The 22,511-nt window shown below is 38.9% G+C and overlaps 1 protein-coding gene across 2 annotated transcripts; it reads right to left on the minus strand.

The window, feature by feature from the left end:
* Positions 1–721: 721 nt before the first annotated feature.
* Positions 722–19,279, minus strand: Naa30 (N-alpha-acetyltransferase 30, NatC catalytic subunit). Of its 2 annotated transcripts, XM_029469100.2 has the most exons (5): positions 19,135–19,279; positions 18,128–18,896; positions 12,976–13,099; positions 10,438–10,493; positions 722–4,082 (listed from the first exon to the last, which is right to left on the minus strand). In XM_029469100.2, exons 2-5 carry the CDS (start codon positions 18,893–18,895, stop codon positions 3,945–3,947), a joined length of 1,086 nt encoding a protein of 361 aa, XP_029324960.1. In that variant the 5' UTR covers position 18,896; positions 19,135–19,279; the 3' UTR covers positions 722–3,944. The 2 variants fall into 2 exon arrangements, with proteins under 2 accessions (XP_029324960.1, XP_021038031.1); XM_021182372.3 differs by lacking the exon at positions 19,135–19,279 and having other exon boundaries at positions 18,128–19,061.
* Between the last annotated feature and the right edge of the window lie 3,232 nt (positions 19,280–22,511).

The raw sequence follows: 22,511 nt of genomic DNA on the forward strand, positions 1-22,511 counted from the left end.
AAGACAACTGTGCTATACGCTGAGATGCTTTTTGGGTTTTTAAAGTTTATAAATCATCAAGGTCCGGACACCAATGGTCTCACATTTCTGTCCCTCGTTTACACTAAGTCTATGAGACATTCGGGTCCATGTACAACATGAGCTCAGTTAGATGCTTCACGCTGCTACAAAGATCACAACTTAATTGTAAGTTTCACACTATTATAAAGAACAAAATATTCAGGAAGAATGTTAAAATTGAGCAGTCTCAATTAAATGATCTCATCCTCCCACTGATACTCAGTACTTCAAATATGAAAGCATACATAACTATCTACCTAAGTTTCTCCCAAGAATAGGTCAAAAAGCCCCTTAGATCCTGCTCCACTTCAGTGTTTAACAGAAGGGAAAAAAATACAACTTATACAAGGAGGTTTGTACAAATAGTAAAACTCAAAACTAACTTAGGAATAAGTTGCTAGGAGCAAGGACAAAAAGCAAACTACTTTCAGTTGATGAATGCTTAAAAATGTCCTCCCTGGTACCGCTAGCCCAGCTGACTAACAAGTACACTTAGCAATCAAGTTTTTTATTTTATTTTCAAATTTACTTTATCAGAATACAAAGTAGAGAGATAGCAACTATATCGTTCCTTCCAAATAGCTCCTGATAGAGGGCAGTGAGAAAGAGAACAGGTTGCTTTTGGATTATCTGAAGCCACATCACAGAATGCACACAGCTGTATCTTAAAGAAGAATGCAAACACGACTTGACCATACTTTATTTGACTGTATCTTATTCAGACAGCTTGCACATTTCAAATCCCAACAAATCTCTCTCTCCAAAAGGATAGGGGTCAATAGGAGAAAATTATGCAGCAATATCCCCAGTCATTAAACAGCAGTCCAATATTTTTGAGATACACGTGATAGTTCATAGATACTCAACTCATATGTGATGACAATGTAACTTATGGTTATGTTTTACAAACCTGAAAGCCCTTGGACATTATAGCACTCATCCTAGTAATGTAGACGTAGACTGAAAAGTAACTGGTGTACTGCCAACCTGATTTCCTGTATGGTCCTAGAAAGTAATGAACCTCATAATTTTTAGACACCATAATAAACATACACATTTAGTCATATATACCAGCCAAGACCTTAACACAGGGCACGGTAAGAGTTAAAACATGACAAACTCCTTTACATAGATTTGTCTTATGTGTGTATTAGAGAATTTGGAGAGGAGGCAGAAAATGTTAAAATCAATTTTTAATATTAATTTATCTTATTTTGCTGGCTTCAACATCAAGCAGTAATATGATTTATGATCTGTAGACTTGGATTATTCCCGAGTTAAGTAGTTTCATCCCAATGTATGGGAAATTACCAAGACTGGTAGCATACCCGTTAGCTTTCTTCAATACTAACATATACAGCTTCATGGTAGCATGTATTAAATGTTCAGCAGTATCAACTGCTAAACCAGTGTCAGTGGATAGATAGTACAGTCAGTCTTAAAGAGGCAGCACCCCACTAAAAGAAAGTTGCACCAATTTTGCTCAGTTTTAGCCAAGTGAACCCACTGTCAATTATAAATGGAACCACTTTAAGCTGATAAAAGAGAATTGAAAGCCTAATGTCAAATTAAAGTTGAAGTAATTCAACTTGCAAAGTTTTGTTACTAGGTTATCAAACTAGAGGTTAAAATTTTAGGTTTAAAAAAAAGGGTCAAGTAATTAAAAACATCAAAGTATACACTGATATTCAACATGTATCCATCCATTGAGCAGTATTGTAATGATCTGGTATTTTAGTCACATAGTTAAGATCATGTTTACAAATCATCAGACAGTTACTTCAGCAATTCTGAACTGCAGGGTGTTAGTGATACTCCACTGACAACCTAGGAAGAACAAAGCTTTTGAATTGGGAAGTCTAGCACATATCTACTTTACAACTATATCCATTAGAGTGAGTCAAGAAAATGTATGCTCATCAACAATTCATACCTATGTACCAGCAAATCAAAACAACTTTTGATGATGTCAAGTATACTGTTTAGCTACTTTCCTTCACACTGAAAATGAAAGCAGAGGCATTATGATGACTGGCATTCTTCTAAATGCTGGGACCCAAATGAAGTTTGACCAAAACAGATTCAAAATGGTCAGCAGAAAAGCTGAGTACTATGTGGTCATCACATTTTTAATATTAAACTTTAAGGAGCAATATAAAATGGAAAGACACATTTTCTTAAAAATAAGGAACTATAAATGATCCCACCAGCAGGAAGTTTTTATTTTCAAATATAAACTGTGCATCTTTATTTTAAAAGTACTTGTTACCATGTTCACTTCCAAAATACTATACTGAGCAAAGAGCAGCTTTCCTTTAAAACAAACAAACAAAAAAAGCGCAACAAACTTTCCTGAAAAGGGGCCTTTACCAACTGTTAATGGAGGTAGGGTTTTTTAAAATACAGTAATTACAGCCATAAAATAAAATTCAAACCAAGTATTAGAGTAGAAGAAAAGTATATTCAAAAGAAAATAACAACATGAATGCCAGATTCCTATAAGCATTTTTGAGAAACTGACTCTCGTTCCTTATGAGTGCTTAGGTATCCTAGTTAAATAAATTACTCATCACAGCTTTACCAACTCAACCCAAAGCAGGGAGCTACAATTTGCTAACATTACACTGATTAGCCAAAATCCACTGTAATAATAAACACCTTGGCTGCTCAGAAAACCCAAAGAACTCATTAAAAAAATGTTTCATCCCTCTCTTTTTTTTCTGGAGGAACAAAGCAAAGGCCCCCCCAACAATCTGCTCATGAGTAAAAAGAAAATAAATGCAGCTTGAAATGGATACAATGCTCCTTGAAATTCATTTCTAAGACTAAACCAAAAGTGAAGTATTTTCAGAAATGGAAGCAATGTGAATTCAAATAAAGTTAAAAAGAAAAAAGAAAAAAACCCAGCTACTTTATAGAAGCTGTTCTTCACAGCTTATCAATCATTTTGATTAAATAAGATCATACCAATTTACATTAATTTTCTATTGTTTTCAAAAATTCCCCCATTCTCAAAAAACAAAAACAAAAAAAGTGCATCCAAACCCCACAATTCCCAGCTCCATCCCTTTAAGCCGTTTCTCAGTTCCCCAAGTAGGGCCAGCTTCTTCCTGTAAGGGAAGAAGGACTTCCTTCTAAAGCAAAGCACTGCCATTCACCTGGAAAAACTGTCCAAATGATAAAAATCTCAAATAATTTATTATCAAATTTAGAATTTAAATAAAAACAAGTTTGCTTGCAAAGGTATTAAAGAAAAAGAAAAAGAGCATGCATTCAAAAACTAGAGATGAAGACAAGAATACTTATCTACACAGGCACTGGCAGACGCAATTTAATTGTCATCTTTACTCATCATAAGACAAATTCCACCCTACACTTTTCATCCACTAATCACTGAGGTACCAATATTCAAGATGGAAAATTTAATATTGAAAAAATAAAACCTAAATTGAAGCTTTTCCCTCACCCCCTTCAGAAAACTATGGCAGGTTTTGTGTGAAATGTTAGTATACTTAGGAGACGTTTACAATCTACATTGGCTTCTTGAAGGAACAAAAATCATGTCCCACTTACTGGTTCTGTGATAAAATGATCACTATATAAATAGCACTGTCAGCAGACTTTGCAAATGAACAAGTCTTGGCTATTAACTGGCACATCCTGCTGGTACCAACAGAACTCTTGAAGTTTAAAACAATCTCATTTAATTCAGAACAAATGCGCCATGCCAAAGTGCAACAAATATTGTGCGACACTCAATGGACACTGACAGATAACAGCTGCATGGGAATCACTAAATCCACCTGCAAAGCAATTCTGCACAAATTGCATTGCATGCAAAAGTCGCTTCCGTGAGGGTGGAGTCGTTCCTTGCTGTCAGTTCCTCAGCGCAGCCATAGTTTAAGTCGCAGTGCGTCAACTCCATTTAAATAGTATCTGAACAGCCTCTTATCTCGAACAAAACCAAGATTTTCATAAAGTTTCAAAGCAGACTTATTTGTAATTTCTGTTTCCAAAACAACCTTCAAAAAAGAAAAAAACTTAAGTTATAATTTTACACTTAAAAGCTGAGGAAGTATATAACCAGATCAAGCATTTTGAAAGTTTAAGAATTATGATAAAATAAAACTGGCATACAGAAAATGTCATCAAAATGAGAAAAACAATTATTTTTGAGTCAAGATAAGTGGAATCATTGAGAACTTTCTTTCTCCTGTTTTTGTGATGCTTCCATTTTTAGCAATTGAACTACATGTTTATAATAAAACAAAAATGAACTAATTTTTGTGGAGAAAACCAGGTGTCATATGAAGAGAAAGAGAAGAAAAATCAGTATCAAAAGTTTCGAAAAGCAGCCAATATTTGAAACTATTTAGACTGACCTCTAACTCCTGTTACTATTAACATGTCATTCTTTATTCTGGTAACAACTACCATATTGGTCTACAGCAGTGGTTCTCAACCTTCCTAATGTTGCGACCTTATGCAGAGAAAGTTTACTGAACCTAGACTAAGGGAATTTAAATATTAGGGTACATGGTCTCCTGGAGTATGGTTAGAATAAGACTACTGAGAGCTAGGAAGGATAAATTACTTGCTGCACAAACTTGAGAACCTTAATTCAGATCTCTATTACCCTCATAAAAGTCAGGTGTCAGGTTGAGCAGATTCACAAAGGTCACTGACCAACCTAGCCAAACCCGCAAGCTACAGGTTAAAGAGACCCTGTGTCAAAAACATAAGGGCTGGTGATGGTTAAGCAGGTGAAGGTGTTTCCAGAGCAAGCCTGGCAACCTGCACTGGACTATGGGGAGCCCACATCATGGTGTAAGAATAGAATTGACTCTACAAGGTTATCTGATCTTCACATGTGTGACCGTGACATATGCACTCATACAGCGTAAATATATACACATACAATAATAAGAAAAATAAGGCAGGAAACACAACTGAAGAAGATATGCTCTGTTGATCTCAGACTTCCAACTTGCATGTATACCACATTCACACAGATATGCCACACAAACACACACACAAATATGCTCACACACAAAGAGGCTTAGTGCCCAAGAATTTGCATTTTAAACAAATTACTAGGTGAGATTGATGTCACTGAGAACCTGTGGTCAAATCAAAACTTAACATAGGATCACAGAATATGAAGTTCCCATGTGAGTGTTTTGGAGTATCACTGAACTAACTCATGGCCCTGACAGCAGAGCTGATAGTTTTGAAAACTATGTGCCCTTCTTATTTCCCTCTGCTAAACACTCTCCCTTCCTAACTTTTATATATGCTGCTCTATTTGCCTTTTCTACTGACTGTCTCCTGTGTCACTGAGACGTATCAGCACACTGGGCCATAGTTCCTGTCAGGGTGTCATAACCTTTGAGCATTTAGAGTGAGGGAAAAATGGCAAAGTACAACTAAACACAGACAAAGCAGAGCACTCATAAAGCACATGAAGGCCTTCCTACTCTATTTTGAATAAGAATTCAAGTGACAGAGAGAAAAGATACCTTGATTTGCTATATCCAAAATCACTCAGGACTTGCACCACTCTGCACCTCAGCGAAGAGGCTCTCCACCCTACCACCCAGCTCCTCAACCTCAACCCCAGGAGTCTTGAACTCTTTTCGTCTACTCTCTTATACGCATCCAAGCATTGAGTACTGTCAATTCTCCCTCCTAAGTTTTCTCTTATTTTTATTCCACACTGACAGAGCCCTAAACTGCCACCAGCTCAAGAAGTCTCCCACACTTTCTACAAAGGATCCTCCCATTAATTTCCTAACTAAAATAACTTATTGACTCTAGCCGTAAAATATGCTTAATGAACTAAAAGTTACCTGAAGAGATTTAAAATGCCTATCAAGATATGTCTTCCATGTACACCACCAGTTTCTCTCTTCCTCCTCTTCATGGTCAACATTAAACTGTCAGTCTCTGGAACCAGCCATGATCTACTTCACCTTAGGTGCCCAAGCTTTTAACAATGCAAACTGACATCATCTATAAACGTGTTGGAGCAAACTCATAGCTATCCTAAAATATGTGGCCCATATACAAGTTCTGTATTTATCTTCTGGATTAGGTTTTTCATGTAAACTGTTTTGTCTCCTAAAGAAAGAATTGTATTTCTTTCCTCCGGGATTCTGCCTGGTTGCTAATAGATTCACTGGCATGCCATTCCCTTTTATACTGCTCCACAGCACTGTACACTGCTCCTATGGCACACCCCTATGCTCGTTGACTATGTCACTTCTAGCCAGTGAGCTGAAGGAAGGTAGGATTGTTATATACCTTCCAGCTGCTTCCTCTGTACCTAACACTGCCTAACAGACAGAAAGCTCTCATATCTGTTAAATGAATCCTTAGTATCTTTCATTATATAGGATATATTGCATATGCACTGAAAGTATTAACATGCTTTTTAGATGATCAGAGTATTTGAAAAGAGACCATCATGCAAAGGCAATAGACTATGCAATTAAGTAATAAAAGTAAATGATATGCTAAACCCAAACCTTTATTTAAAATTACAAAATCAAGCCGGGCTTAATCCCAGCAGTTGGGAGGCAGAGGCAGGCGATTTCTGAGTTCTAGGCCAGCCTGGTCTACAGAATGAGTTCCAGGACAGCCAGGGCTATACAGAGAAACCCTGTCTCGAAAACCAAAATAATAAAAAATAAAATAAATCCAAAATCAAGTACTAAGTATCAAATGGATATGTCTTTAAGAAGACTTAAATACAAGTTGTAGCAAAAAACAATTGATTTACTTAAAAATTAAGTCAGTTTCTGTTTTTAAAACAAACAAAACAAAACAAAACAACCTATAGGCTAAGTATGGCTGCACACACTTTTCATCAGGTCAACATCTAATTACAATTAAACTGTTAAAGAAAAGCAATTTAATATGAGAACTGCCACAATATAAAATTACTTAGTTCACAGTAATAAAAAGGGAAAAAATTTAAAAGGATAGCTATACTCATTTAGACAGCAACCTCAAGAAAAGAAATGGGTATCTATAACCTATGGGTCACAACCCCTTTGACCAACTTCTATCTCCAAAAGTATTTAATAATGATTCATAATAGTAGCAAACTTACAATTATGAAGTAGCAATGAACATAAGTTTATAATTGGGGATCACACAGTGAAGAACTGTATTAAAGGGTCGCAGCATTAGGAACCACTGGTCTATACTTTACAGATGAATAAAACTCAAAAAAAAACAACAACAAAAAACCCAGTAAGCAGTATGTATGTATGTATGTGTGTGTGTGTGTGTGTTTATGTATATAAGTGTATGTGTATACGTGTACGTATGTGTGTGTATATATATATATATATATATATATATATATATATATGTAAATCTTTAAAAGAGAAATCAAGTAAACAAGGACAAATTGGAATCCGAGCATAAGCTAGAACTTCATAGTAACCAAGCTTCAGTCCTCCCCACTATTTTCCAGGGAAGATAAACCAGTACAATGAAGTTCCAATCAACTTGGCAAGGGGATCTAAGTCTACTTTCACTAATAATTAGGAATTTAAAATACTGTAAACCAGGGCTTCTCACCCTTCCTAACGCTATGACCCTTAAATACAGTTTCTTATGTTGTGGTGACCCACAACCATAAAGTTATTTTCATTGCTACATAACTGTAATTTTGCTGTTATGAATTATTATGTAAGTTCTGATATGCAAGAATCTGATATGCGATTCCTGTAAAAGGTTCCTGCAACCCTCAAAAGGGTCGCATCCCATCAGTTGAGAACCGCTGCTCTAAAGGTATAGAAGGGTAACTACAGCTATACAGATACAAGTTAAATGTGGTTAAGTGTTGAATGGCTGAAGATGCCTCAGCAGCTAAGTGCCTTTTCTGCTCTTTAAAGGACCCAAGTCACTCTTTTGGCTTCCTCAGACATATATCGCATACCCACATACTTGCACATAAAATAAAAATCCTCAAAACACATATTTGAATTCTAGTTTAACATAATAGATTAATTAGGCCCAATTATAAAGAAAAATTATACAAATGGCTACTCTAATGAAAATGTAAAGATTTTCAATGAGAGGCTGGAGAGATGACTCAGTGGTTAAGAGCAAGTACTGCTCTCAGAGGACCCCAGTCAGTTCCCAGCACCTATATCAGACAGCTCCTGTCTGTGCTCCACTTCTAGCGGCAAGCTCTTCTGGCCTTCTTGAGCACCTGCACACAGTAGGCTGGCAGGTAGACAGACAGACAGCAGTCATACACACACATAATTTTTTAAAAAAGCTTAATGAGTTTGATTCACTTTGGCAGAGAAATGCAATTAGAATGATGTTCTTTCAATTCTATATATACTAAATATAATACATTTAATACAACAGGAGTAAATCATTATGAGGCTAAGCCCAACTGGCACAGTTTAGACAGCACTTTTTAACACTGTAGGCTGGAAGCTCATGGAAAGTAGGCTGCGCCCACTGTTATCTGACTCCCTGCAGACCTTGACTAGGTAGCTAATGAATGAACAAGTAACTATTGCTCCTGACAACAGTTAAAGGTAGAATTAACATAACTTCACACAAAGTGACAGAGCAGAAGAAGTTAAATGATTTGACAACAATCATATAACTGATAAGTCATAAAAGATACATAAGAAATTAAGGAGTCACACAGTTATTTAAATTCTCAAGATACTTCTGGTATGGAGCCAGTGAGATGTCTTAGTGAGTAAAGGTGCTTGACACCAAACCCAGCTGAGCTGATGAGATCTAGATTCAGTGAAACTTTATCTCAAAATTTAAGGTAGAAAATGATTAAGGAAAACAAACCTCTGCATGTACACATTCCCACACTGGCAAACAGATACACACGGACTCCCTATCCCCTCCTCCCCATCGTGCTCGCTCGCTGGCGCTCTCTCTCTCTCTCTCTCTCTCTCTCTCTCTAACACACACACACACACACACACACTAGATTAAGTAAATAGCAGCATTCAATCCTAAAATACATCATAAAATTAAGATTTAACTATACACTACCACAGCATTTCCAAAATCTCCATATCCTACCTTAGAAGCTGTGAAGAACAGCTAGTATTATTTCAACAATCAGTAAGCACACATCTTGCCTCATAGGCAATGACTAATTCATGAAAAGCTGAACCCCAAGAACACAGTAGGTCCTGGCCCTAAGCATCTCTGTTTACAAGAAGACATTCCAGTAGCAGAAGATCAAAACATAGTCTATAAAACCCACAACTGCTAAGCAACTTTTGTGAAGCCTAAATGCATACATGAAAATAGGATTAGAAAATGTGAACGTAGATAACCAGCTTTTAGTAGAAAGGACACAGTTGAGGAACAGGATGGTAAGAGGAATTTTGTAAACACACACAAACACACACATATACACACACACAGTTGGGGGGGAGGCACTCTTATTTTAAATTACTGTAAACTTTATACCAAAAAACTCCATTTAGTAGGGCACACTTCTATAACCCTGAAACTCTGGAGAGTAAGGCAGGAGAACAGCAAGTGTAGGGCCAACCTGGACTACATAGTAAACTATAGGCCAGCCTGAAACAGACTCTCATGAAACAAAACACTTAATTAAAACACTTATTAATGTCAAAGAAAATATATCACCTAATTTCATGTATTTGGCAACTTTTCTAAGGCACATCTGCCCTATAATAGTAAAGATACAAGCAGTAGTATGTGTCTCTAATCCCAACATTTGGGAAGCTGAAACAAGGACTAGCCTAGTCAACACAGTTCCAGGCCAGCCAGGACTACATAGTGAGACACTGTCTCAAAGACCAAAAAAGTTATTTTTCAAAAGATAACTGGCATCTGTGTTGCTAATAGTACAGTAATAACTTCCTTAGTTGTCACTGCTATAAGAAAAGCTTCCATTCTCTAGTTTAAGACTGTTCCTACCTACATGACACAATGTTAACATCCCCAGTTATCCCCAATAGCTACTAAGAATAGTGCTCTAGGAATAATGAAATTATAGATGGAAAAAGGCCTCCTATGCTAATATACACATCAGCTGTTCACTATTTAATACTTGGAGACATTTCCTAGAATGAAATGTCTTCTATACACGTTCAGAGTTTTCCCATGGTTTCTTAAAAACAAAAGTTAAACAATTAGATTTCACCTCTGTATTATGAAGAAATTCAAGTCTATTAAAAGTTATTCTAGATCACAATTATTATTTCTGAACAAAATAACATTTCCCCTGCATCTGTGTAGTAGATCTGCAATGAGACTTGCAGCATTATTACTGTTGAATGCTGAAAAAACCTACCCAGTAGAATCCTGCCCAGGGCAGCAGGATTAAATAGTTTAAAGACTCACCTCGTCACAGTCTCCTTCAACCATGGCATATATAGCTTTCTTTACCAAGTTAGTACCTAGAATATAAATCTGAGTATTAATAAAGGAAAAATATAATTAATTTCTTAAAGAATCTAAATTATGATTAACATAATTGCATAAAAAGGTCAAATATTAGGTTTTATCTTGACTGTAGATACATACATTGATCATTTCTAAGTGAAAAATAAACCATATATCAGTTGGGAGAAGCCCAGGAAACCTCCACATAGCAACAAAGCTGTCCTGGGAAGACCTACCTCCTGATTCCTTTTTCTCAGGAATAATTATTAGTCCCAAGCTAGAGATTTTGTCTTATTGTTACAAGGTTAAAAAAAAAAAAGTAAATTGTTTTTAAATACAATAAATGCAAACTAAATGATAATTTGTGAATTATAGAAACTATCATTAATGTTTTATCTCAAATTACAAATATATAAATATATCTCATCCATAATCATATATTTATATTTTGGACTTAGAATATGATTATTGAGGCAAGTAAATATTGTGATAAATAGTTATAACATTTCTATATATACTTTTCATCAATTTTTAATGACTGAGATAAAAATCTGTTTAACACTGAATGGAAATTTTAAAAAAGGAAGAAAAAGGTAAGGAAAAAGAAAGAGGTATAATTACATAAAGTAACCCAGAATTTCATGAGCTAGCAAGAAGTTACTAAATGATCTGAGCTGATTTTGCCAAATGTTATCCAAGTCTCCAGACACAAGGCACAGGACAACCTAACATGAACTGCTTAGCCCACAGTGGGCCAAGATAAAATCAGTTGTGGTAACATTTAGTGAGCCTGGCAAAACAGAGCCAGGCCCTCTCACCGATGCAGGTACTATGTCTGTAAATGTCTGGAAAAGTTTGTCATAATTCAGTCACATAATCTGATACATTAAAACAAATAGTAACTGCCAAGTCTGACTTTAAGAAAAACAAAGTATGCCATGTGTGCTGGAACACACCTTTAATCCCAGCATTTGGGAAGCTAGGCAGATATAGACCTCTGTGAGTTCAAGGCCAACTTAGTCTATATAGAGTTCTTAGCCAGCCAAGGCTACATACTGAGACTCTGTCTAAAATACATTTTTTTAAATCTTTTCCTTTTCAAACCAGGCACATGAATGTGTACACATCTCAAAACAAGGCAAGACAAGGATGTAACCTTAAAATAATGGTTCTCTCACTGTTTCTCCTGAGTGCTTAGCTCTTTCCAGAAGCACCAAAGTTTCAAACATGTCTCTAAAACAAACCAAATTTATCACAATTTTTTGTAAAAAGCAATCCAAAAATAAAACTCATTGACCTCTTAAATAAACTCAGCAAGTGGCACTTGGAAGGAAAAAGATTGGGCACTACATCATATAAATAAATAAAATTATAACATATTTATAGGGATTCCTCATGACCGTAACATACATATTCTTTTAAAGTTCCATGCAGCAAAACTGCTCACAGTACTAGTGGCAGCATCAATACTGCCTTAGCTTAAAATGCATCCCAGAATGGACACAGCCCAACAAGCACCTCTCCATCTGATTTCCACTGTGAAGGAAAGAGCCAGCAGGCACTAGACGCTAGGACAGAAATTGTAACTAGGCCACAGAGGAAGCTTCAGCCCTACCAGGTGGACAAGACTCTCAAGGAAGGGTCTAACCATCTGCTTTTAAACCATCCAGATGATTCTAATGATAGCTAAAAAAAAAAATCTATATGTTGACCCACAGATGGCTCACACCCAGTTCCCTGGGACCCACATGATAGAAGAGACTCCCAAAAGCTGTTCTCTGACCTCCACTCATGCACTCTATCAGACACATTCAGAGATACAGAGATACAAACTTACACACACATATTAACTTAAAAACTAAGGAGTCCAACTTTTAAAAAGCTAAGAAAATGAATCTCAGGATAGTAAGAAATAATTACCTTCTTTTGGACTCTCAAATTACAAGTCTAATGATTAGCATTAGGTAATGATAATTACTCCATAATCTTAGCTTGGTTAAAGTCTTCAAGACTAGTAGCTGGTATAAAATACCTTCATAACTATAAAAAATAAAAATATTTCATCCAGTTCTAAGTATAATACAAAGAATTCTGAATGTGTTTTTTAAAAACTCTGAAGATAAAAACTTACCACATGCTATTTTTAAAAAGACATTAATTTATAAAATCTATTTTTAAAATGTTTAGGAAATATGTTCAAAGAAAAGCAATCTTAAGGACAGTGAGATGGCCAAGCAGTCCAAGCGTCTGCCTCTAATGTCTGATAATCTGAGTTCGAGCCCCAGAACCATGAAAAAGGACTCCCAAAGCTGTCCTCAGACACCTATGTAATTATGTGTGTTACAGACACACAATAATAAATTTATAAAAAATAAATAAAACTTTTCTTTCCTTACCTTGAAAAGTTTATTCCTCTAGTCACATTTAAATCTTTTGTTTCAAAACACAAAAATGAAAATAATGTATTTACCCTTTGTGAAATAACATTTTCCTTACCAATGCCATTTCTCCTGTATTTGGAATCCACGGCTAACATGGCTATATAACCTCTGCGGAACATCTTTTTGTGCATATCCAACTTGCAAACGATGGCACCTACACACTCCTCCCCTACCATGGCCTTGAAAATAAACAAACAGTTATGAAGAACACATTGCCATCAGATACTGCACAATTACCAAGGGAAAACAGCAACAGACTCTGGGTCAGCATTTCTTTTTTTTTTTTTTTTTTTGATTTTTAATATTTTTATTACATATTTTCCTCAATTACATTTCCAATGCTATCCCAAAAGTCCCCCCTGGGTCAGCATTTCTGAGAGATCAGGAGAACTTTGAGCAAGACAGCAATCTCAAATTCAGAATCTGAATCCCAAAACTTTTCAAATATTATTGTTTCTAAAACTCAAACTCGCCGGGCGTGGTGGCGCACGCCTTTAATCCCAGCACTCGGGAGGCAGAGGCAGGCGGATTTCTGAGTTCGAGGCCAGCCTGGTCTACAAAGTGAGTTCCAGGACAGCCAGGGCTACACAGAGAAACCCTGTCTCGAAAAACAAAACAAAAAAAAAAAACAAAAAAAAAAAGAAAGTCCTTTAAAAAAAAAAAAAAAACTCAAACTTTCTTCAAAACATGACTTTTTTTGTAATGCTTATTAAAACTTTCAGGCCAGGGGAGACAAGATTTCTACAAGGTAAATATTCAAATACATTTACTGACTACATGTCAAGTGCTTACAATTAAAATCATTTGCAATAAAGGTCTGTTTACATTTTGGGAAGAGGGAGTAAGTAAAAACCTATTTTAAAGAAAAGTCTACTTATTAAAACACAATAAAATACTGTACAAGTTATCCATCAGCAGAGTATTACAACTTTTTATAATGAAGATTTTAATAAAAGATAAATATAAAACATAACTGAAAATTACACCTGGCAGTTAATTTTAATCAAGAAAAAAGTACCTAAGATTTTTTTTTTTTTTTTTTTTCAGAAAAAGCACTGTTTGGAAGGTATTACTTAGATCACACTCAAAGAGTACGTTAGCACTATAAATACATGACGGTCTCACTTTCAGGATATTCGACAGTATGAATCATTATCATAAAGCTTGCACTCAGGAAGCTAAGGTGGAAGGATGGAAGGATCTGAGTCAGAGGATCCCAAGTTCAAGGCAACTTGCTCTTGCTGCTATACAGCAAGGCCCTGTCTCAAATACATTTATCTCAAATTCCAATCTTTCATTAGTGTAATAGAATAATGACTTATTCATATTTTAATAAAACTATCAGGTTATCCAAGTATTAAAGGTAAATTTTAAATAATGCTGATAACTCATTTTGATATGCCAGTGTTGTCAATGAAAATGTTTTTCAAATATTTCAAAACTGCTAAAAAGTTCTAATAGTGTATCCTGGGAAATATAAATAGGACGTTATCTTAGCAAGCAATATTTATTTGTAAATTAGCTTTCCAGAAACACCTATTTGAACATCACTAGGAATTAGTCAAAAAATTAGTAAGCAATGTCTAGCATACACTTAATATCTATTTTAACTTGAATTTGCTGTAATATTTTGTGGTCTATTACTCAATAAATTTCCAGTAATTCCTTCTTAAATAAACTATGGGAAAATCTGTAGGCAAGAGAGCTTTAATCCATTTCACACAAACCTGAAGTAGGATGAAAGAAAACCCTTTTGAAGGAGTATTAAACTCAATAACCATTAATAGTTCATCCCATTGTATCACATATTCCATAATTATTCTAGATCAAAAAACCTTACAATTATTTCCATTTTGTTTTCTCATTCATAAGATAACAGTTTAATTCACAACAATCAATTTGGTTTGTTTTTGGATTAAGTCCTAAAACAGAGAGAAAAGTTATCTTAAAAGACAACGTTTACATACTTGTGGGCTGAGAAAACCTAGGAGCAGTAACATTATATGCATGCACACTCCAGCACTACTAAAAGCATTTTCTGATTTGGATTGTCAAATAGTGTAAGAGACAGAGAGAGACAGAGAGAGACAGAGAGACAGAGAGAGAGAGAGAGAGAGAGAGAGAGAGAGAGAGAGAGAATGGACATGTGTACACATATACATGAAATAATCACAGACCACATCATATATTTGTAACACCCAGAAAATATTTGCCTTGACCTGATAAGTTAGGTTCATGTGAAATGGAAATATATAAACCTTATAGACCATAGAACAGCTGTATCCTACAGTTAATAAACCCACTCAAAAAGAAAACTTAAACCCACTAAGTACAGCTAGACAATGCTTTCAGATGCACCAGAATTTCAAGCATTTGTCCTCTGATCATGTAAGTAAAAAGCAAACAAAATATTGTTGTTAGTTCATTCTTGAGACTACATTGCTTCCCTAATTTAAAAATGTAAATAAGTATAAATCAAATTGTACATATTATCTAAAAATAAAAACCTGATGTGGCTTGCTGGTTATGAAAATCAATATTGTAATTTCTTCCTAATTAATTGCATTATCAACATTTACAAAAATCACTAAATTACTTGATTTTTTTTTCCAAAGAAAAGCTGCTGCACACATTTTGAAGCATATTATTAAATGTGTTTTCTGAAGTATGGGAAGTGGGAAGTCTCTGGTTTAACTTCACAAGGCTAAAAGTCTGTTAAGTCTATAGAAAAATGTGTATGTGCAAAATACAGTTTCCCAAACTTGAGAACACTAACCCTAGAGGATGCCAGAAAATTACATTTAGAATAAATGGAAATACTGCATTATATTGCTTGTTGTCTAAAAACTTCTAAAAAACACTACCACTGAAAATACTATATAAAGGGATACAAGCTTGTGGTAAATGACAGGGACTCATATTTATACTGGCTTCTATTCTCTAAAGTGTTAGGAATATTAGGGAGAATTTTAAGAAACTTATTTTTATGAGTCAACCAAGTACAGGCAATTTTTATGGTTCATATATTCCTCAAATATTCCATTAAGTCTACCACGTTATCCCTGGAACCTGGGGGCACACGGCAAGGTGTAATCCCGAGACTTCCTCATGTAAGGACTACTTTCTCTTGCTGAACACAACCCCAGCTACAATGTGTTTCATAAACTAGGTCAAATGTATGTCACAGTCCCTCACCTTACTGTCATGAGAAGCCAGGAGACCTGGATTCTACCTTTACCTATCTGCTACTAAATAGCTAGAGATTTAAGCATTGTACATCACCATGGGTTTTATTTCCATTAAAAAAAAATAGAAAGTGAGTCTATATTATCTTTAGGGCTGTCCTTTCAGATATAATTTGAAAAATAAAAGTTTTATTTATAAAAATTAGTTCTTATGGAAAATTCAATGAAAAGCATGCCAATATGAAATACCTAGTTGTAAACTACCTCTGTTGCATATCACTTTGTTTGCTATCTCCAAATTCATATTCTATACTTTCATTTGAGATACCTTAGAAAAAGCTTTTTGTACACATTTCAACTTCTAGATATGTGTTGCTTAATGTTCAACTTTGGCTAATAAAGGCGGAAGTACAAGTTATCTGACAATTAAGACAGGTCTACATAAAAACTGACACTTACCACAGTCTAAACACCAGAAAACTGAACTATAGCTGAACCATAGCTCAAGCCCACTCCCATGAGCCACACCCCCAGCTCCATTTCAGTTGAAAATGTGACTCCATTACACACTTTTGTGGCTTACCTTACGACTAAATCAATCCACAATTTTGAGGAATGGCATTTGATGGCATATGCAGTAGTGCTGTAAATACTGCCCCATATTCACTGACACTGTCTTAGAACCTGTTGTTTTGTTTTTTTAAAACAGGTTCTCTCTACAGGGCCCAGCTGTCATAGAACTCAATATGTGTAGACCAGGCTGCCCTTGAACTCAAGACTTCCTCCTGCCTCTGGCTCCCAAGTGCTAGGATTGAAGGCATGCGCCACCATGTCCAGAAGAACTACTTTAATACAATGTTAAGGATCTGGGGCGGGGTACTGAAACACAAAATAGTACCTAAAGTTTAAACAAATGCTCTAAGAAAAAAAGTTTAAGCGTAATTTACACGGGAGCTAGCAAATTATCAATATCTACAATATCCATTAGTATTTCTGGGTTGCCAAGCTGTGCAAGCAACCACAAGACTTTTTAAGTCTTGTCAAAACATACTGCAAGGAAGACTGAGTGCAACTATGTCAGGGTTAAAACAATAAATCAAAGTGGGAACTTGACTCTCTTAAATATGTGCCTTTAGTAAACATCAATGAAAACATGTCCTGTGCTGGCCACACCTCAAGTCTATCTAATTAAAGGTTTCATACAGACTGAAACTGAATCTATATTACTGTTGAGAGATTACTACATTACTGATGCTGGGAATGTAAACTTAATTATTCATCTTACCCGACAGACAAATATATTCAGCTTACATATAGGTAAAAACAAACCTTCAGTCAGCTATACCCACACAAACCAATGGTACTAGTTTTTAGACTGTTTTTGAGTAGTTTCACACTTAAGTTTCCTGCATCCCACAAAAGGGCCTTCTATTCAACTTTCAGGGCCCTCTCAGGCACCGGAAGTGTTAGTGACACCTTCTGCAATGGCACACCTGAAAGCAGGCTGACTACAACTGTTAATGGTCCACAATCAATGAACAGGGCCTGCGACTTCATTCTCCTGTGTGGCCACAGCAAGTTTGCTGACAGCCATGTCCACTAAAGCACATTTAGCGCATATATTCTTCCCGGACCATGGCTGTAACTGAGTTATTACTAAGGCCTGTATCGGATCAAAACCATGTTCCAATTCAATCACGGCAAAGTGCTCTAAGGATGAGGAAGGTTAAACATGATTAGAAGCTAATGTAAACAGGATGTAAGACAGCCCCCATGTGAAACATGCTCTGCACAGGATTGCTGCTGTTCCAAAAGTCACAAGATAACCCAGATCACAAGCTCTTACCTTCCACACAGTTCCACGGAATACCTGGGAAAAGTGCGCACTTTCGCGCCTCCCATCTGTAAGGTACTATGAAAATGAAGGATACATCCACGGCCACACACCGGGCCCTCACACTCCCTGCCCCGAGTGGCCTGGATCTCTGCGGGGCTCACCCTGTTTTCATTCCATCCACTTACCAAGAAACACAGCTGTGGCCAGTTGTGGATAAAATATCTATACGTATAAATGGAGTAGGGTTCAGACAGATCTTTGGTGATCAGTCTCATGATATCAGGCATTTGGAGCTCAGATTCATATCGGACGTATCGTATCGTCCGATCCTCCCCGGGCTCGGCCTCCCTGCCCTGGGAGCTCCTTAAACTGCAGCCGGTGGTCAGAGACGAAGACAGCAGCCGCACCTGCTCGTCCATCTCCTCCTCCTCCTGCTGCTCGGTGCCCTCCACCAGTCCATTTCGGGCCGCAGCGGGGTCGCTCGCCGCCCCCGCCGCCGCCGCTGCCTCTGGCCGGCCGGGGAGTGCAGTTCTTGCATTGTTGGGGACCGAGTGGGGAGGTCTCTCCCCCGGGTGTCCCTCGGCTCCTTTTGTGGCAGTCACTTTGGGGGCCCCGTCGGGGGCGGCCGCCTCCGCTGCACTCAGAACCTTACTCTTGAGGGTCGCCGCGGCCCGGAGGTGTCGCAGTTCTGGGCCGATCAATCCGTTGAGCTGCTGCTGCTCCGGAGGCAGCTGCGGGCAGCGAAGGCAAGAACGCGCCTTGGCCGAGGTCGCCGCCTCGCCGCCCGCTGGGCTCCCGCAGCCGCCTTCGTGCTCCTCGTCGTCCTCCTCGTCCTCGCTGCAGCAAGCGAGCGCGGCCCCCGCCGGGAACGGGCAGCGGAGCTCCGCCGCCGCTGGGGCCGCAGGCGCTGGTGGTGGGAGGAGGCTGCTAGGCCCAGGCGGTACCTCCGCCATCCTAGAAGCGACACAGCCGAGAGAGGAGGCCATGAGAGGCGGCCGACCGGCGCCAGGCAGCGCGGACTGGCGGGCCGGGGGCGGCCGAGGCGGGGGGAACAAAGGCAGAAACCGTCCCTCACCGAGTGTCCCCAACGCCGCGCCGCCCCCACGCCGCCGCGCCGGCCACCGTCCCTGGCCACCCGAGCCCCGCCGCCGGCCGTGTCACCGCCTCCCACCCGCCCCTCCTCGCGGCTCACCCCGCGCCGCTCCCCGCCGCCGTTTCCGCCGCTCCTCTCCCTCAGCCACCGCCGCGCCTCAGTCGCCTTCACCGCCGCGGCCGCTCCGCCGCCGCCGCCACCGCTGTCGCCGCCGCTGCCGAGCTCTCACCCGGCCGCCGCCGCCGCCGTAAAGCGCCTCGCCTGTTACCCCGGGTAAAGTTTCCTGGGCCAAGCTTTACGACACTTCCCTGCCAGCCGGCTGCCGGGCCAGAAAAGGGGGCGTGGAGGGAGGTGACCTGTGCAGGGGCGGGGCCCGAGGTGTCTCCGGAGGGCTTCCGGGAGGCCGCGTGCCGGGGGTGGGGCTCTAGCCTGGGGTTCCAGAGGTTCCAGCGGAACTCGCCCCGCAGCCTCCCCGGGTGGGCAGGGCTAGGGGCCCTGGGAGCTGCTGGCTGTTGACATCCAACCTCTAGTGCCTTTATGCAGCTGCACTGTTACAACTTTTGCTCTGACCTGGCGCATGGGGCAGGGAGCGCAGGCTACAAAGGCAGCAAATCCCGGCCTGGACCGCGAATTAGAGGGAATTTAAAACATTGAGCTGTGAAGATAGCATTTTGCAATTAAAAAAAAAAAAAAAAAACCTTTACCTACCCCGTTGGGACAAAAGAATGGCTAGTAGTCTTCTTGCCCCATTCTTCTACCCCGAAGATTGAAGTCATAAATGTGACAAACAGGTGCCAGACAAGGAAAGGCAACAACTGGGGAAAGCGACAGAGATGGTGGCGGCTAAGAAGTGTACTCCTGATTTGTGGTTGTAATTGTGTTAGGTTGGGAAGCACCTGGTAAAAGTTCACGGGATCCTCCCATGTGATATGCTAAGCAGGTGTAAAAACTTCAGCTCATTTGAGCGTGTGGGTTACCTCTGCTCTAATCCACAGCTGGTAGTTTTCTGCATATCTGATCTGAGAGTTGAGTAAATAACTCACACGCATACTAATCAAGTTACTTATTAACTTGTAGGAGCTGAAGAGATGAGTCAGCAGTAAGGAACACTAGGGTTAGATTCCCAGCACCCAAATGGCAGTTCACAACTGTCTGTAATCCCAGGTCGAAGGGAGGCTACAACCTTTTCTGGCCTCCAAGGGCATCAGGAATGTGCACAGATATGCCTACATACAGGCAAACACCCATAACAAGTTTAAAAAGAATAAAATGTGTTAGATAGCTTTTTTTATTTATTTCAACTGATTTATAGAGCTAGTCAGGTATGGCCAAGATTCATGTTTTCAGAGATAGGCTTTTATGACAGGAGGTGTTTGCAACTTTGTGCCATAATGTAAACTGAAAAAAAAAAAAAAAAAAAGTGAGCTGCAGTAGTCCGCACATGTCTGGAATCCAAGTTCTCAGAAGGCAAAAGTAGAAAGCTATGGAATTCAAAGGAAGCCTGGGCTGCATAGCAAAACTGTTTCTAAAAATAAATACTAAGTAAAAATAAAAATAAATTTCAAGTGAGATTAACTTGCACTGTGGCATGGTTTGAGACACAAGGGTGACAATCCTTTTCACTAAGACTATTAAAGGATACCACCAGCTCAAGCAGAGAGACTCAGCCTCTAAAGATGATAAAATGTATAATTATCTACCAAGTATTGTACAAACTGTCCTCTATACACTACGACTTTTATGAGTTCATGTCTTACAAAAGTACATTCCTGTATAAACAGACATGAAAACACATATATATTTCAGTTTTCTCAGTAATATGGAAAAAATCCAACTAAGTAGCTATAAATTTGAGAATGACTAAATAAGCTATTTTGCTTTTTTTTTCTCTGTATGATGTGTGTGCCAACGTGTGTGCCTGTGTATGTTGGTGAGTGTGTGTGTGTGTGTGTGTGTGTGAACGCCCGTGTACAGGTATGTTCAGGCCTGAGGATGCTTGACACGGATGTTAGAAATCCTCCTCCACTGCTTATCTGCCTTGTTCTTTGAGGTGCGATCTCTCAGTTGAACCCAAAGCTCACCAGTAGAGCTAGTGTTTCAAAGCAGATTGCTGCAGAGATCCCTCTTTCCCACCTGCTCAAGCTGGAACTACACAAGCCATCACACCCACCCAGCATTTACGTATGTTCTGAGGACTTTGAACTCAGTATAGTTCACTTGCATGGCAATTTAGCCATCTCACTGTCCTAGATTAAAATAAAGCCTACTACTGTTAAAGTATGCTATTGTATTCAAAAACAGAAATATGCTATTGGTTCTCTTGTAGCTCCTATGACTCCTCTGAAAATTACTCCCACAATTATTCATTATAAAATAACCATTTGTTATGTGTGCTACCTAGTCTTAACTTGACATAAGCTAGAGTTATGAGAAAGGAGGGAACCTCCATTGAGAAAATGCCTCCTTAAAATCTGGCTGTAAGGTATTTTCTTAGTGATTGGTGTGAGAGGGACCAGCCCATTGTGGGTAGTGCCATTCCTGGACTGGTGGTCCTGGCATCTAAAAGAGAGCAAGCTGAGCAAGCCATGAGGAGCGAGCCAGTAAGCAGCACACCTCCATGGCCTCCACATCAGCTCCTGCCTCCAGGTTCCTGGCCTGATTGAGTTCCTGACCTGACCTCCTTTGATGATGAACAACGAAATGGAAGCATGAGCCAAACATCCTCCCCGGCTTGCTTTTAGGCCCCAGGGTTTCATTGCAACAGTAGAAACCCTACCTAAGACCATTTTGGAAAAGTTGAGTTTCTAAAGGTATTTCCATGGAAACACATCCTAAAGCCACGCTAGTGAACCGCACCTGTGCTCTCAGCACCTGGAAAGCAGAGCAGGAGAATTGCTACAAGTTCAAGACCAACGGTGTCAATATATGGAGCTCTAGACTAGGCATGACTACGGAATCAGTATGGCATAATACTCTTTGTCCTTTTCAGAAAACACAAAACAATTAATTTGCAAACCCAAGCATGGTGACATGTACATGTAATCTTAGGATTTGGGATGCTGAGGTAGGAAGGTTGCAAGTTCAAAGCCAGCCTTTGCTACACGGTGAGTTCAAATTGAGCATGGCCTACGTGTAAGACCCTGTCGAGAAAAATACAATACAATCATCTTCAAACATATGACTATGTCATTTAAAGGTAAACATTTAGGTCAGATACGTAACCACCTATAATCCCAGCATCCAAATCCTGAGGGAAGAGAATCATGATTTTGAGATCAGCCTGGGCTACACAGTGAGAGTCTATCACACAAAAGAACAAATATAGGGGCTACAGAGATGGCTCTGTGGTTAAGAGCACTTGTCACCTTTGTGTGTGTGTGTGTGTGTTTTAGATATTTTCTTTATTTACATTTCAAATGCTATCCCAAAAGATCCCTATACCCTCTCCCCACCCTGCTCCCCTACCTACCCACTCC

This window comes from Mus caroli, unplaced genomic scaffold, assembly GCF_978045245.1.
Source record: "Mus caroli unplaced genomic scaffold, Mus_caroli_1 scaffold_12, whole genome shotgun sequence".
Taxonomy (NCBI): domain Eukaryota; kingdom Metazoa; phylum Chordata; class Mammalia; order Rodentia; family Muridae; genus Mus; species Mus caroli.